The sequence below is a fragment of the Notolepis coatsorum genome (assembly GCF_963971535.1).
Source record: "Notolepis coatsorum genome assembly, chromosome: 9".
Classification (NCBI taxonomy): Eukaryota; Metazoa; Chordata; class Actinopteri; order Aulopiformes; family Paralepididae; genus Notolepis; species Notolepis coatsorum.
In genome coordinates, this window is record NC_140173.1 from 113046523 (window position 1) to 113062642 (window position 16120).

The window sequence follows — 16120 nt, forward strand, 5'->3', positions numbered from 1 at the left end:
TGGCACTATATGTACAAAGTATGTGGTGTGTGTGTGTATATATTATATAGGTATTGTCCATTGAGTGCTTTAAAGGAGCTGCCCGTTAGTATTTTGTAGCTGAAAGGAATCCTGAATGCGTTGGTTCTCCTGCTTTCAAATGTGATTTGAATAACTTTATTTGAATTCCCCCAAGGGAGCTGCACGAACAAGAAAGTGCCCAAATGGTCTCTCTTCCCGGGTCGCCGGATACCTCCCTCCCCCTCTTGGTTCTCCCAAGTCATGGCCTGCTTTTATTGCAACTGCTCAAATATTTAACTCCTAGTTTGAAGCGGGGTACAGCTTTAAATATGCAGAGGCCGACATGGATTTTTCATGTTTGTCCCTTTCCTGCTGCCAACAACAAATGTCCTGCTGCACCAGTTGGCTGTTGAGGGTAGATGTGGCGACACGTGCCCCCCACCCCCATGCATTTACTCATGTATTTTCACATTCACTCTCAATCATGTAAACTGAGCATGAATAATCATTTAGGACAAGTAGTATAAGAGGTACCTGTATGCAAGCGCTATTACAGATATGAGATGAACATGGAAAACGGAAAAATACAAACCAACCCCCTCGACTCAGCAGCTACGCATGATCATTAACCCCTTCCGAACCATTCTCTCCTCCCCCCCCCCCAGCCTGCCCTTCTTCTGTCTCCGTTGAGATCAGCGCTGACGGTGTCAACATGCTGCCCCTCTCCACGCCCATCATCACCAGCGGTCTCACCTACATCAAGATCCAGCTGGTGAAGGCCGAGGTGGCGTCTGCCGTGTGCCTCAGGCTCCACCGGCCTCGAGACGCCAGCACCCTGGGCCTCTCCCAGATCAAGCTGCTGGGACTGACGGCGTTCGGGAACACCTCCTCAGCCACCGTCAACAACCCCTTCCTGCCCTCCGAGGACCAGGTCTCCAAAACCAGGTAGCCTGAGCGTAGCCGGAATGTAGCCAAACATACTGTTTAATAACGGAAGATAACGTATAAAAGCTGCACCCAGTGGGTTGAAAAGCAAACAGTTTCTGTTTCCTAAGTGGGCAGGACTTTTAGACGGGAGCTATCGTTAATACACAGAGATCGCTGCACTCGGTATCAAACAAACTTGTTTTACAGTGTATCTGCAGCTCAGAAAAACATCCATTTAGTGTCTGAATGTTCAGAACACTTTCATGGAGCCTGTGCCCACGAATTAAGCCCAGCCAATGCCACGCCGTGTGTAGCTCATGTGACACATTACAGGAAGTGGGCCTTTGAAAGGTCTCTGACATTGCCTGGATCAAGTGGATGTGGTCTACAGCTTATGGTGTCCCAAGAGTGTGTATGAAGGTTCTTTAACATTTGATTCGGCTAGTCTTGTATATAAATGACCTTCCTTCTCTTCCAAAAGTGGGATTCTACAGTATTTACTGTATGCTCACAAGGATTGATATGCTGATAAACAAAGGATGCAAAAAGAAAAGTTCTATGGCAAATAGATTCTAATTAATTCTACCAAAGCATACATAATACTACTACACATTTTTCTACATTGTGATCCATGTGAGCTATAAAATAACTTTTTTTCTCTCTCACTGTAGCTGTATTATTCTCTTCTTCTGTACTTGACCTTTGACCTTTATTCTCCACCCTCTCCATCCTCTAGTATCGGCTGGCTGCGTCTGCTCCACCACTGTCTGACCCACGTCGGGGACCTGGAGGCCATGATGGCCAGCGCCGCCGCGCCCACGGCCAACCTGCTGCAGACCTGCGCCGCCCTGCTCATGTCGCCCTACTGCGGCATGCACTCTCCCAACATAGAGGCCGTGCTGGTGAAGATAGGCCTGCAGTCCACCCGTGTCGGCCTCAAGCTCATCGACATCCTGCTGAGGAACTGTGCCGCCTCCGGCACCGACCCCACCAGTAAGTAGTAGGGCTGGGCCAGGGCACCGACCCCACCAGTAAGTAGTAGGGCTGGGCCGGGGGAACCGACCCCACCAGTAAGTAGTAGGGCCGGGGCAGCGACCCCACCAGTAAGTAGTAGGGCCGGGGCAGCGACCCCACAGTAAGTAGTAGGGCCGGGGCAGCGACCCCACCAGTAAGTAGTAGGGCTGGGGCAGCGACCCCACCAGTAAGTAGTAGGGCCGGGGCAGCGACCCCACAGTAAGTAGTAGGGCCGGGGCAGCGACCCCACCAGTAAGTAGTAGGGCTGGGGCAGCGACCCCACAGTAAGTAGTATGGCCGGGGCAGCGACCCCACCAGTAAGTAGTAGGGCTGGGCCGGGGCAGCGACCCCACAGTAAGTAGTAGGGCCGGGGCAGCGACCCCACAGTAAGTAGTAGGGCCGGGGCAGCGACCCCACAGTAAGTAGTAGGGCCGGGGCAGCGACCCCACAGTAAGTAGTAGGGCCGGGGCAGCGACCCCACAGTAAGTAGTAGGGCCGGGGCAGCGACCCCACCAGTAAGTAGTAGGGCCGGGGCAGCGACCCTTTCACTACCACACTACCAAAGGGTTAACCCTTTCACTGCCACACGACAAAGGGTTAACCCTTTCACAACCACACTACATACAGTTAACAGTCTGTAGTGTGGTAGTGAAAGGGTTAACCTTCTGTAGTGTGGTAGTGAAAGGGTTAATCGATTTTCGATTTTCAAATACAACTTCCACGATCATGAGAACAAGATAATCGAGATAAAACGATTATTGTGCCGCATGCTGTGTTTCTCTCGTTTTGTCTTGTGTTGTAAATGCAGCGCACCCTTCCTTCACATCGGTGTGGTCCACCCCTCCCCCCAAGCCCAAACTAGTTTCAGTTTTAGAAATATGGAATGTTGATATTGTAACACTGATTATTTCCTTTTGGCAAAGTTGAAGAAAACCCAAGCTTAGTTCACTTAGTTATCTGTACTGATGATATTATGATGTCCATAGTATTCTGTTATATCATCATCACAGACTGTGTTCGATATTATGATCAATAGATTTGTTTCAGACTGGGTGTCTCCTCTGTGTTTGTGCAGACCTCAACAGCCCCCTGCTCTTTGGACGACTCAACGGCCTCTCCTCCGACTCCACCATCGACATCCTCTATCAGCTGGGTACCACTCAGGACGCTGGCACTAAGGACAGGTACAGCAATAACATCCTCTATCAGCTGGGTACCACTCAGGACCCTGACACTAAGGACAGGTACAGCAATAACATCCTCTATCAGCTGGGTACCACTCAGGACCCTGACACTAAGGACAGGTACAGCAATAACATCCTCTATCAGCTGGGTACCACCCAGGACGCTGGCACTAAGGACAGGTACAGCAATAACATCCTCTATCAGCTGGTTACCACTCAGGACGCTGGCACTAAGGACAGGTACAGCAATAACATCCTCTATCAGCTGGGTACCACTCAGGACCCTGACACTAAGGACAGGTACAGCAATAACATCCTCTTATCAGCTGGGTACCACTCAGGACGCTGGCACTAAGGACAGGTACAGCAATAACATCCTCTATCAGCTGGGTACCACTCAGGACGCTGGCACTAAGGACAGGTACAGCAATAACATCCTCTATCAGCTGGGTACCACTCAAGACCCTGACACTAAGGACAGGTACAGCAATAACATCCTCTTATCAGCTGGGTACCACTCAGGACCCTGACACTAAGGACAGGTACAGGTACCCCCCCCTCTATGGCGAGCTGCTAGGGCTGGACCTCTGGACTTGAACTGTGCTGCACTGTATCCATGTCCCCAACCACTGCACTTTTACTGTCTTATTGTTGTCTCACTGTTCTGTCCTGTTTTGCACTTATTTATTATTATGTTATTCCTATTTGTGAAAAAAATCATGCACTGTAATGTCGAATCACGTTCCATTTGTATATACAATATGGTGAATAAAGTCATCTGAATCTGAACATCCTCTATCAGCTGGGTACCACTCAGGACCCTGACACTAAGGACAGGTACAGCAATAACATTTTCATATTCCCTCCTTGATATTATGACCAGTCAGAGAGGATGTTTTGGTCCATCAAGGTGATTTCCCAGGCGGGGGCCGATGTTCTGGCAATAAAAAGTCTCCTTTCTTTCTCCTTGTCCTGTTTGTTTTTACTGTCGTATAAAAGCCTTTGGTGTGTAAAGGTCCAGATGACTTGGAGAAGAGAGCAAAACTTTATTGATCAAAAAGTTAAATGAAAAACTTGAGTCTCAAAACACTAATGAAAATGTCATTATCACCCTTTTAACCCTTTAGGATCCAGGCCCTGCTCCAGTGGGTGCATGACTCTTCGCGCGTGGCGGCACATAAGCGCAGTGGGCCCATTGGTTACATGAATTCAACCTCTGGCTCCTCCCCCTCTTCCTCGTCAAGGGAGTACGGACTCCTCATGCCTTCCCCCTCCCACCTCCACTGTGTGGCGGCCATCTTGTGGCACAGCTACGAGCTGCCCGTCGACTACGACCTCCCTGTGCTGCTCGACAGAGAGCTCTTTGAGTGAGTGTTTCTATATTCTGAATAAGATATGAGGGCAGCCTCAAAGGTTAGAGACTTGCAGACTTGTGACCAGAAGGTCCCTTGTTGGAGTCCCCAGACTCGCTGTGTAATCTGGGTGGGTGGAAGTGTCCTTGAGCAAGGTACTTGAAGGAGCATACTGGTATTATTTTGACTTCTCACATACCAGTGTGTCCTGGGCCCTCATTTATCAATGGTGCGTACACACAGATATGTGCGTAAACAGTGCGTACGATAATTTCTATGCGAAGTGTGGGATTTATCAAAATGAACGTGTGCTTGAGATTGTGCGTATATCTACGCACAGCTCAGACCCTGCGTACATGTCACCAAGCGGTAGAATATGAAGACGGCAAGCAACATGAGACGGACTTTGATGCATTCGTTTCAACACTGACTGACGTGTTCTGTATGACCCGTAATTCATTATAGTTAATTGTAAAATAGCGACAGTAGTGTAATTATTGTCAAACCCTATAAATAGCATTTGGAATAGGTCTTCATTTCCGAATGAAGGCAGCGTTTATCTATATAGCGTTATCGGAATACTACGGGGTGCGCTGACTGCGCTCCGTGGGGAGCTGTTTTCAGAGATAGGACAGTCTATTTGCCAAGAGAACATAATATTAACTAGAGTCCGCTACCCGAGACACATTATCCTTGATTTGTACCGCAATTTGGGATCCAAATTGTAGCGTGGAACAAAACGCACAAATGCCACCCCCATGCACATTCAAGTCCTCTCCACCCTCGGGTCTTTGGCCACCGGCACGGTCCATCGAGATATATTGGAGATGGATCGAGCAATAGACTGTTACTGTACCACCCATGTATCTGTCAAAGCTCCATCACAAATTCAGTTATTATGTGAATAGAAAGGGATTCCACTCAGTCAATGTTGCGATGCGCATTTGGCTGATACATGTTGTTGCTGGTGACCGGGAGGAAGGCACGCATTGTATTGAATTCAATTGTAATGTTATTACTGGTGTATCTGTAATTTAAATAATCGCTTAAATGCAGGTGATCGCGGTTATCCACTGAAGCCATAGTTAGTGACTGACCAACCCAACTAACGACGCAACAGGAGTGCAATTATAACGGGCTCACACGTGAACAAGAGCCCTTTAGAGCGCAGTTGGCCTACTTGTTTGGCACGGGGGAGGGGGGGGGCAGGCGCAGAACACCCACCTCCGAACGCGATTAAATATTGTTTAAAATAAAAAGCAAAATACTATTATTTTGTGTCATGTTTCCAAATAAGATTGGTCACAACTAAATGCTTTCTAGCTTACATTTTTTGTTGGTTAGAATAGATGACCTCCGTTGAAACTTCACTGAGAGCGAGATTGATCACGGAGGACTTGCTCTCAGTGAAGTTTCAAGTCCGCTTAGTCCATTATTCTACATTCCATGGGGATGTTTCATTACCATATATGGTTAATTAAGGGCGGTTCAGTATGCAAATGCTTACAATCATGCACAAGCATAGACTGTAAGAACATTGGTATTTATCAACACGGAGTGTGCGTAAAACCTGTGCACGCACGGTTGATAAATCCCGATTTTTCTGTGCGTAGAGACATTCTAAATTCCTTGCTTAGGAACAAAAATAGACTTTTAACTTTCTACGCATTATTGATAAATGAGGGCCGTGGTCTTTAACACTTTGAGTGCCGGCTATTAGACGAAGCCGCCTGTTGCGACGCCACCAGTAGATATATAGGGATCCGTCACCTTGTTTGTAGAGCTATAACTATATTCTATATTATAGCTATGGATACAATACCATGGTCATTAAGAACAGTAAGGGCGCTTTCACATATGAGCTGTTTGGTCCGGACTATCGGACTAGAATTCGATAGTCGGCTTTTTTGGGTTTGTGTGAATGCGCAGTCGAACTCTAGTGCGGACCAAACACGCAAACTCTGGTCCGCCAAAAAAACATAGGTCTCGGTTCGCTTCATTGGACCAAACGCGGACCAAATATAGGAAGTCACCTGATAAACTGTGCATCTTGGGTAGAAGGAACAAAAAAACACTGCGGCTTATTATTATTATTACCGCGGCGCGCGGCATTCACTGCAAAACAAGCACACTGCATCTATCTATCTATCTATCTATCTGTGCATCTTGGGTAGAAGGAAGAAAAAAACACTGCAGCTTATTATTATTATTACCGCGGCGCGCGGCATTCACTGCAAAACAAGCACACTGTGTAAACATGTCTCGTGGACAGACTTGGGCGAAGTGAAAGCCCTGATCGACATATGGGCAGAAGACCAAATAAAACAGCTGCTTGTGGGCACTCACAAAAACAACGAGGTGTACAAGTTGTTTAGCGAGAGGATGGCGGTAATGGGTTATAATCGAACGATGGATCAATGCCACGCCTCTGCTACTATCACGCTTCACGCAGTTTGTGTTTTCGCGCATTTCACTTCCTGAAGGGGAGGGATTTCCACTCTCCATTGTGTCCAATAGACGAGCGCCCTTTTCGACCGCGTGACATTGTTCAGAAAGTTTGGTGCGCCTGACAAATTGCTGTGTGAATGCAGACTAACCAAATGATGAATGCAACAATGTTGCAACTTCACCACCAGAACCGCACAGAGTCCACCAAAACTATATGTGAAAGCACCCTAAGACAGTAAGAACTTTCCGTTCAAGATGCAAAAGATTAAAGAAAATTCCATCCATACGTTCCCGTTTTATACCGTGCTGAATATGAATACGTCTTCGTTAAACAAGTCAAGAAGAAACATCACAATAAATCAAGAACAAAACAAAAACTCCATAAAGTCCAATTTTTTTTAAATAAATGCAACGCTCCCAGGCATACCTTCGCGGGGTAAGGAAAAACTCACTAAAACCTAGCAATAGGGCAAAAAATGCACCACAGGCAATGTGGAGGAGAGAAACCTTAGAAGGGCCGTTCAAGGGGGGGATCTCCCTTCTTAACATCAATAATACTCAAATACAATCGATGATTAGGTAAACATAAGAGATTCGACAGAATTTGGAACATTTCTAATTTACACTATATTTATTACCACTGATGTCCTCTAGTCTCCTAAATGAAGGCTATCGTACGACTAAGATTTAAGAATAATAAACAAGTTAATACGACACGACCATGGTAGTGTATTCATTGTTTACTGACTACTTGACCCCTTGTCTTCCTCCCAGGCTGCTGTTCAACTGGTCCATGTCTTTACCCTTTACCCTGGTGCTGAAGAAGGCCGTGGATAGCCTGCTCTGCTCCATGTGCCACATCCACCCCAGCTACTTTTCCCTGCTCATGTCGTGGATGGGCATCGTGGCAGCACCTGCCGCCAGTCACTCACAGGCCCAGCACCACCGCCTGGCCATGACCGACGACGGCAAGAAGCAGCACGATGCCAACGCCTCCGCCGCCGCCTCCGCGGGCCTCACGGACGACTCCAAGCACGCGCGGCCACCCATTAACCTGTCCGAGTCCCAGTTGGCCACGCTGGCAGCCGTGTCACAGTCCCCCGGAGCTATCGAGCAGCTACTGGACTCTGGCTTGCCCTCGCTGCTGGTCCGCAGCCTGGCCCAGCTCTGTTGCGCCCTCCTGGCCAGCGCCGACCTCCCCCTCCCTGCCGCACAGGTCGACCGTCGGCAGCACCACCACCACCACCACTCCCACTCGTCTCCATCCTCCTCGCATAGCCGGCCGCCCCTCTCGGCAGAGCTGGCCGCGCCTGTGCTGCGGTTCCTCACGGAAGTAGGTAACAGTCACGCCATGAAAGACTGGTTAGGTGGGCCTGAGGTCAACCCGTTGTGGACAGCCCTGCTCTTCCTGCTGTGCCACTCCAGTGCCAGCGCGGGTGCCAACTCTGGTGCCAATGCCCACGCGGCGGGCACCAGTGCTGCGTCGTGTCCCCCGCCACCCCAGCCTCAGCCCTCTGGGTCTCGCTACTCGTTGGCATCTTCAGAGCGGGCAGGTGGGCTCACCACACAGCAGAGGACGGCGTTGGAGAACGCCACAGTGGCTTTCTTCCTCCAGTGCATCTCCTGCCACCCCAACAACCAGCGGCTCATGGCACAGGTCTGTTCCTCTCTCTCTCTCTCATTAGCAGGAAGGGGATCTATGGAAGGTTGGGTTAGTAGTTGAATGTGTTTTACAGGAATTGCATAATCAATATATTTCCAAACAATTTACAGATCCAAAATAGGTGGGTTGAATGTTGACATATCTTTAGTGAGCCTGGACAGCAGCACTGGACTCATTTGTATCTTTTGTATCCTGAGCTTAAAAAAAAGTTTGAGAACCCAGCTGTTGAATGCTCAGGAAAGCAGGTGGTGGAAGGCGATGAGCAGCGGTGCGACGTGTGTCCATAGCTGCTCCAGTGTTTAGCTTCACCTGCATGTAACTTCAACCTGCTGCCGTCTTCTGCAGGTGCTGTGTGAGCTCTTCCAGTCCGCGCCACAGCGAGGGAACGTGCCCATCTCCGGCAACATCTCCGGCTTCATACGGAGGCTGTTCCTGCAGCTCATGCTGGAGGACGAGAAGGTCACCGTCTTCCTACAGTCCCCCTGTCCGGTGGGTGTCTTTCCATCCCCTCTCTTTCTAACTGAACGGGTCGTCCTGCTCTATTAGAGTGCATACAATAATGCACAGGGGGTCCCCACTTGCGGAACTCATGTTGTTTTTAATAAAAAGACGATACAGTTGTTTATTTATTCTTCAGTGGCATCACTACATTCTTCAGTGGATCTATCTACTTTCTATCCATTGCCTAGTCAGTAACTGTAAATACAAATATACATGATAGTTTCCAATGCCTTTTGTAGTGCATCTACTCTCTCAACAGACTCATCTATTATTTTAACACTGATGTTGTTGCTCTTGTGTTGAATACATGGAATGCCAGTGGAGGCAGACATGCCTGTAAACCTTGGGATAGGGCCAGCTTTGCCATTTCCACAGATTACCAAGGCAGGCATAAACAGAGCAATCTTGGTGGTGTTTTCTATGCACTTTGAAAGGTCAATGGGAGCTGCGAGATAGGCTCTGTGAGATAGAGGTCTTCATGCACCCAACGTTTCTGTAGTTCCTTCTTCCAGTATGGCTGCCTGTAACCATTGGTAACCACTTAAAAAAATTAAACATGTAATTGATTTATGTGCAGTAGTAAAGTACGTAAAACGCTGGAATAGCATGATATTACTGTTCTATGACTTGTTTACAAGATCCACTGGTAACAGCATGTTAGTAAATTTGTGTTGATCTATTTCTAATACATCAACACAGCAACCGTTGTTTTGCACATAAGCAAACTTTGTCTCTTCCATTGCCATGTACATAACAATAGTTGCTATGTTACAGGCAGCCATGTTGAAAGACAGATAACTACACAAACATTCCGTGCAAGGCCTCTATACTGAATGACTGACTTGTAAATCAGCTGAAATGGTTGGTATTGATATGGATGGTTGGTAGTCAAACAGGAGGAGATGGAGGAAGATACTTGTGGTATGACCATGCGAGGTTAGAGTAGTGTCTCTTGTTTAGACCACACTGCAGTTTAAGCTCCCATGCTATTATTATTATTTGCTCTGGGTTCAACTTAACCATAGTGTATTTCCTGACTCAGCTGAGCGCTGCCCAGTCCTCAGGACGTCCAACACTCACGCTGAAGGGGCGGGGGAGCAACTCCACTTCCATCTGGCCTTTCAGTGGAAATAACTGGATGTAGTATTATCAGGTGACCACAAGGGGACAGCGCGGCAATACAGAGGAGGCGTCTCCTTTCCCATCATTACACACCGCCATTGCCCTAGCGAGACTGATGCGCGTCTAGTATATTGTGGACTACCTTGCACACTAATGCCCCATATTTCACGCTGCTCAATGATTACTTGTCATCGAGGCAGCTTAGGCAGTAGGGGAAGGGAGGAATTGGTTTCAATTGCCCAGAGCTAATTCCATTCTAACCTCCAAGCCATCTCATTGTCCTCATTATACTTGGCTATTCTTTATTCCCACATAAACAGTCTAGGAGGGGTGAGGGTCATTTCATGGGCAAGGTGAAGGATGGGTGCTGCTTGGCATGTCACCAGAATGTCGGAGATATTATGCCACGTGGGAACGTGGGATTAACACAGGCTCCTTTTTTTTCTCCTCACATTTAGTCATTTAGAGGTTCATTTTGGTGGTAAATTACAGAACACAGTAAAATATCACAATCGGTTTGTAGGTCAGTCATGTAGGGTCAGGTAATTAATCTTAAAGAAAATGCTACAAGTTGATATTGGCACATACTTACAAGTTAGCAGAAAATACATCTCTGAATTAAATATACATAATATAAAATATATATAATGAATATACTGGATCATAAGCTTTTCCTCTCCCTCAGTTAATCTTCTCTGCCTGGTTTTTGAAATGTCAACACCAAGTACTTGGACACACTGACTCAACACTTATTCAGCATTGAAATAATGACTCATCACATTTTCTGCTCTTTTGATATTTGATATTTAAACTACTTGCTCAATTTCACCCCTAAGCTGTCTTCATGATTAGAGGGAACTTGACATTCAGATTCTCCTGTCAATCAAATTAGACTATACTCTTATGTTATATGAACAGAACTGACTGGCAGGACTCCTGAACATTATGCCAATGACTTGTATCAGGATTACTGGACATGGGCTAATTTTGCAAAGGGCCTGGTCACAACCTCTCCCTGTTGTGTCATTTAGGAAGCTTCTACATCTACTGTAAGTGTTGGTGAGTAGGAGGACAGGTAACCTGATGTGCTTTGAGCTTCAGAAAGCTGTTAGTGGATTTTCAGGTGTGTGTGTGTGTGTGTCTCTCTCTCTCTCTCTCTCTCTCTCTTGGCGTAGCTCTCGCAGCGCCATGCTTGTTACCTGCAGGTCACAGAAAGCAACGTCGCCCAGGATAATGCACATGTGTATAACAGTCATGCTAGCTGAGAAGGGTAAAAAAGAAAAAAAGAGCGAGTCACAGGGAAGAGGAGATGAGAGAGGGGGGGAAGACAGTATCTTGGCATAGTCCCTCTGAATGGCCTCCTACAATCCACCAAATATTAGAGCTGATTTGTTATCTCCATAATCTCATACATGTCCCAACACTGGAACACATGGAATATGTTTTTTCCCTCCTTTTTTTTCCATTTTTCTGAACTGTATTATACTTCCTAGACTATGTGATGTCATAATGACATAACACATTCCAACTCTTAAAACTCAATAACAACCAAACCAAATTAATCTGTACAAGACAAGTTAATAGTTTTGAGATACGTGTGTGAGACTGTAATAAATCTGCGTAATTTTGTTGGTTGGAGTGTTTTAAGTATCACGATGATCATTCCCAATAGCGGCGATAATGATCTCATACTTGTACCCAAATAGCTCATCATTTCTACAGCGGTGTTGATCTTCCTTGTACGTTCCTAACGCTAATAGTTTGTTACTTATCCCTTCTCTCTCTCCCCTCTCAGCTTTACAAAGGTCGCATCAACGCCACCAGTCATGTGATCCAGCACCCCATGTACGGAGCGGGACACAAGTACCGCACCCTCCACCTGCCCATCTCCACCACATTGGCCGAGGTCCTGGACCGGGTGTCCGGTACGTCTGAGTGAATGAACAAAGGAAGCATTGATTGATGTGGAAATGTGCCTTGACTTTTAGGGGCGGGTTGGGGCGGGAGGCCGATTTGATTGACATCCTAAAGTACCTGCACATTGGAAGGTGTGGTCGGGGGAGGGCCGGGTTCGCCCTTGTGTGCAGAGAGACATCACTCATGGAGTAGTAGGTACGTTTTCGAGAATGACAAAACTATGGATTTCTTTATACGGAAATAAGATGGAAATTATTTTTGTGAATTCTTTGGCACACATTAACTCATTCAGCGCCAGCGTGTATCTCCATCCCTGTTGTAAATGGGCCACACTTTAAAAGATGGGCATTTTCACGTTGCGTCACGATGTTTGCAAAGATATATATATATATACGGTATATTCTATTATAGCTATGGAGAAAATACTATGGCTCACTATCTCTCGTCCAACATGTAAAAAAGAGTATTTTCATGTATATGTTCGAGTTGCTCGCCTGGACACGATACTATTTCCAAATCAAAGGTATATAATAGGTAATATGTTTCATCATGAAGGCATCAATGGGGGGGGGGGGGTCGTTTTGTGATGCTCTGAGACAGTTATGGAATACCGGTAACTATATCTTCTCAGATGACATCTGATCACATGGGGGTTCGCGTTGCCTGATGTGTATTAATCTGGGGGTCCTCGACACCAAACGGGTTGAGAAACATTGGTCTAGTTCAGGGGTCGGCAAACTGCGGCTCTTTAGCCACTCAGCTGCGGCTCCCTGGTCAAAAAATAAAATCTTTTTTATCTCTTATTTTGGAGATCGATGTCATACTGTGACACTGAAATTAACTGAATGAAATCAACTAAAATATACAGTACGTCACACCCCGCGCCTCTCCCTGCCATCTGCAAGTGCTAATCTTGAGTTTCCGACCCCCCAACTATGGATAAATCCAAAAAAAGAGTGAGGAAAAATAGGGGTTAATTCAGCGTGGACAGATTAATTTGCTTTCACGACTAACGATGCAGGCTTACCTGTATGCCTGATATGTGGTGAGAAATTTGCGAACAACAAAAAAATAACTTTTTATTTTATAGATTTTCCACAAATAAGGGAATGACTCAAATAGAGCTGCATAGTTCAGGGTTTTATTTCAAAGTAGGTCTACACATGGTAGTCTTTTTTTCAAAGTGGACTACTTTTTATTTGATAAATGTTCCACAAATAAGGGAAGGACTCGAATATACCTGAATAGTTCAGGGTTTTATTTCAAAGTCGGTCTACAGACACCAGTGTTTTGTCTCCTCTTCTGTGTTTTATTTAAAAGTAGGTCTACACAGCCAGTCTTTTTTCTCCTTCATAAGAGTTTGAGGTTTTCCTTTGTTATAACAGGTAAAAACAGCAATAAAAAGTCAAACTTTTTCTTTTTGTTGCTTTATAATTCCATTAATGCAAGAAACTGTGTGCTATAAGTATAAAGTATAATAAATCGCAAATTACTTTGGGTATGCAATGGTCAGGTGTTTTATGCTAAATGTGGGGTATGCTTGTGGATAACTATATATAAAATGTTATACACTGTTATCTTCATTTTAAGGGTAAATTGGTTTTGCGGCTCCAGAGGAACTTTATTTTGTCGGAGGGGGGGGGGGGGGGGGGGGGTGGGATAGCTCTTTTGATGGTAAAGGTTGCTGACCCCTGGTCTAGTGGAGCAGAGCGGTGTTCAGGTTCTTCCTAGGGATGCACGATAATTATCGGGCCGATAATTATCGGGCCGATATCAGCAATTATGACGTCATCCCGATAAACTCGATAACGTTATTGATAGCTCCGATAACATATAATACATTTTTTGGTTAAAAGAAATCCGGTGTGGGTGGATTTGGATGAAGGGCGCTTGTTTTTATTATAGCCTCCTCCCGTTTTGCCAGTACTGTGGTAAAACTGATAGCGTGTGGTTTAGGAACAGGGAGTTTTTCACAAATCCAGCGCTCCCCTTCTTGTCTGTGACGTAGTCACGTTACATTCGGAGACAGACAGTCGATCTGCCAATTACGCCCCTCCGCTTGCACCCACCTCTTCTTCTTACCACCAATCGGAAGCTCTCGTTCGTTTATTTACCTCCGGATTGTCGGCCATTATTCTACTCGGAGCTATAACGTTAGCTACTCCCCGCCAGCCACATTGACAAGTACCAGCGCTTATACATTACTGGCAAATGTCTTGTTGCACTTGTGGCAACGAGCGTTGTCAGCATCGACTTTAGTAAAATAGACCCAGACTTTTTTTGAGGAATTTAAACGTCGCAAACTAATCTTGTTGGCCGTTTTCTATCTCTCCTCCCTGGGTCTCTCTCTGCCTGCGCGAGCCGGCTGTGCTCTTACACACACACACACACACACACACACACACACACACACACACACACACACACACACACACACACACACACACACACACACACACACACACACACACACACACACACACACACACACACACACACACACACACACACACACACACACACACACACACACACACACACACGGGTGCTGTCGAGAGCTGTGTGTGTGTGTGAGTGAGTGTGTGTGTAAGAGCACAGCCGGCTCGCGCAGGCAGAGAGAGACCCAGGGAGGAGAGATAGAAAACGGCCAACAAGATTAGTTTGCGACGTTTAAATTCCTAAAAAAAAAAACTCCATAATTTCTCGAGTACCGATAGCAGTACCGATGACGTCGGAGCTTATAAATACTAAAAAAAGAAAAATTGATTAAAAAAATAATATATATATACATTTAAAAAAAAATTATAATACAATAAATATCGATATCGGTTATCGGCTTGAGGAGCATAAAATTATCGGTATCGGTGTCAAAAAATCAATATCGTGCATCCCAACTTCCTGTTCATAGCAGTGTTATAAGCAGCAACCCTTGTCGGTTACAGTAGTCTGGTGTATCTCGCTAGATATCGCCATATTTGGATGTGTGGGGGCTGGGGGGGTATTTAGCTCAAAGCATCCTTTAAAGGAAAGGTCAGGGTAGAGTTATGCCAGTGGCTATGGCAGGATTCACATGCAATTAGTAATAAAAATTGTCCTTGTAGCTCTCAGTCCTAACCTCATCAATTCTACCTTGTCCCTTAGCCTGGCCAGAGAGCAGGCTAGCTCCGTGCTCCATGCAGCGTTCTGCATTCAAACACACACACACATGCTCTTCTACGGGGAGCATACAGGGGAACCTGTAACCGCGCCTCTTCATTCAAGCATTTCATTTCTCTCCCTGGCTCCTTAAATGTTTAAAGGCATATTTGAAGTTAATGCCCCTTGTCAGTACGGCGTACATTGACTGAGGCGTGCTGAGACACTCAGTCTAGCTCTTAACCAGCTCCAAAACCTAAAACACGCCTTCAGTCCCTCGCTCTCACCCTCAAACACATTTCTTACACCATATTACACACACACACACACACACACACACACACACACACACACACACACTCTCTCTCTCCCCCGTTGTCTTTCACATGCACGCACACACACACACACACACACACACACACACACACGCAGGGTACAAAATAACTACACGCCCAGCGCCATTGGCTTGTAGATTTATTGTTTGGCGGCTAGAATTTAAGGTCTGCCCGCCACCTGGCGGCTAACAAAATACACTGCATCTACCTCGGCCGGCAGGTGAGCACGGAAGCCTAGGGCGCGGGCCCGGGTGGAGCCGCCGCGGCTGTGCTCGGCGTCAATATGATGCGGCGGTGGTGAGTTGAAACTGTGTGTGTGTGTGCAGGGAACAAAATAACTGGGCGCCCATCGCCAAATGCGTGTAGATTTACCATCTGGCGTCTAAAAATAATAGTCTGCCCGCCAGCTGGCGTGTAATTCATATCGATACTCTTATTTTGAAAATCCTGTGCGGGTCTCATTGCTGCCCCAAGCGCAGATCCAGTCATAATATCTGGGCTCCGGCAGCTAGCAACGTTCAG

General features: G+C 46.4%; 1 protein-coding gene across 5 annotated transcripts in view; it reads left to right on the top strand.

Moving 5' to 3' along the window:
- Positions 1-16120, top strand: part of birc6 (baculoviral IAP repeat containing 6) — a 384970-nt gene that overhangs the window by 179636 nt on the left and 189214 nt on the right. For all 5 annotated transcript variants that reach the window (XM_084322229.1, XM_084322232.1, XM_084322231.1 and 2 more), the window contains 7 exons: positions 666-945; positions 1664-1920; positions 3017-3125; positions 4253-4492; positions 7700-8582; positions 8934-9077; positions 12007-12136. In XM_084322229.1, coding sequence (XP_084178355.1) covers positions 666-945; positions 1664-1920; positions 3017-3125; positions 4253-4492; positions 7700-8582; positions 8934-9077; positions 12007-12136 — 2043 coding nt within the window. The remainder of the gene's footprint in view (positions 1-665; positions 946-1663; positions 1921-3016; positions 3126-4252; positions 4493-7699; positions 8583-8933; positions 9078-12006; positions 12137-16120) is intronic.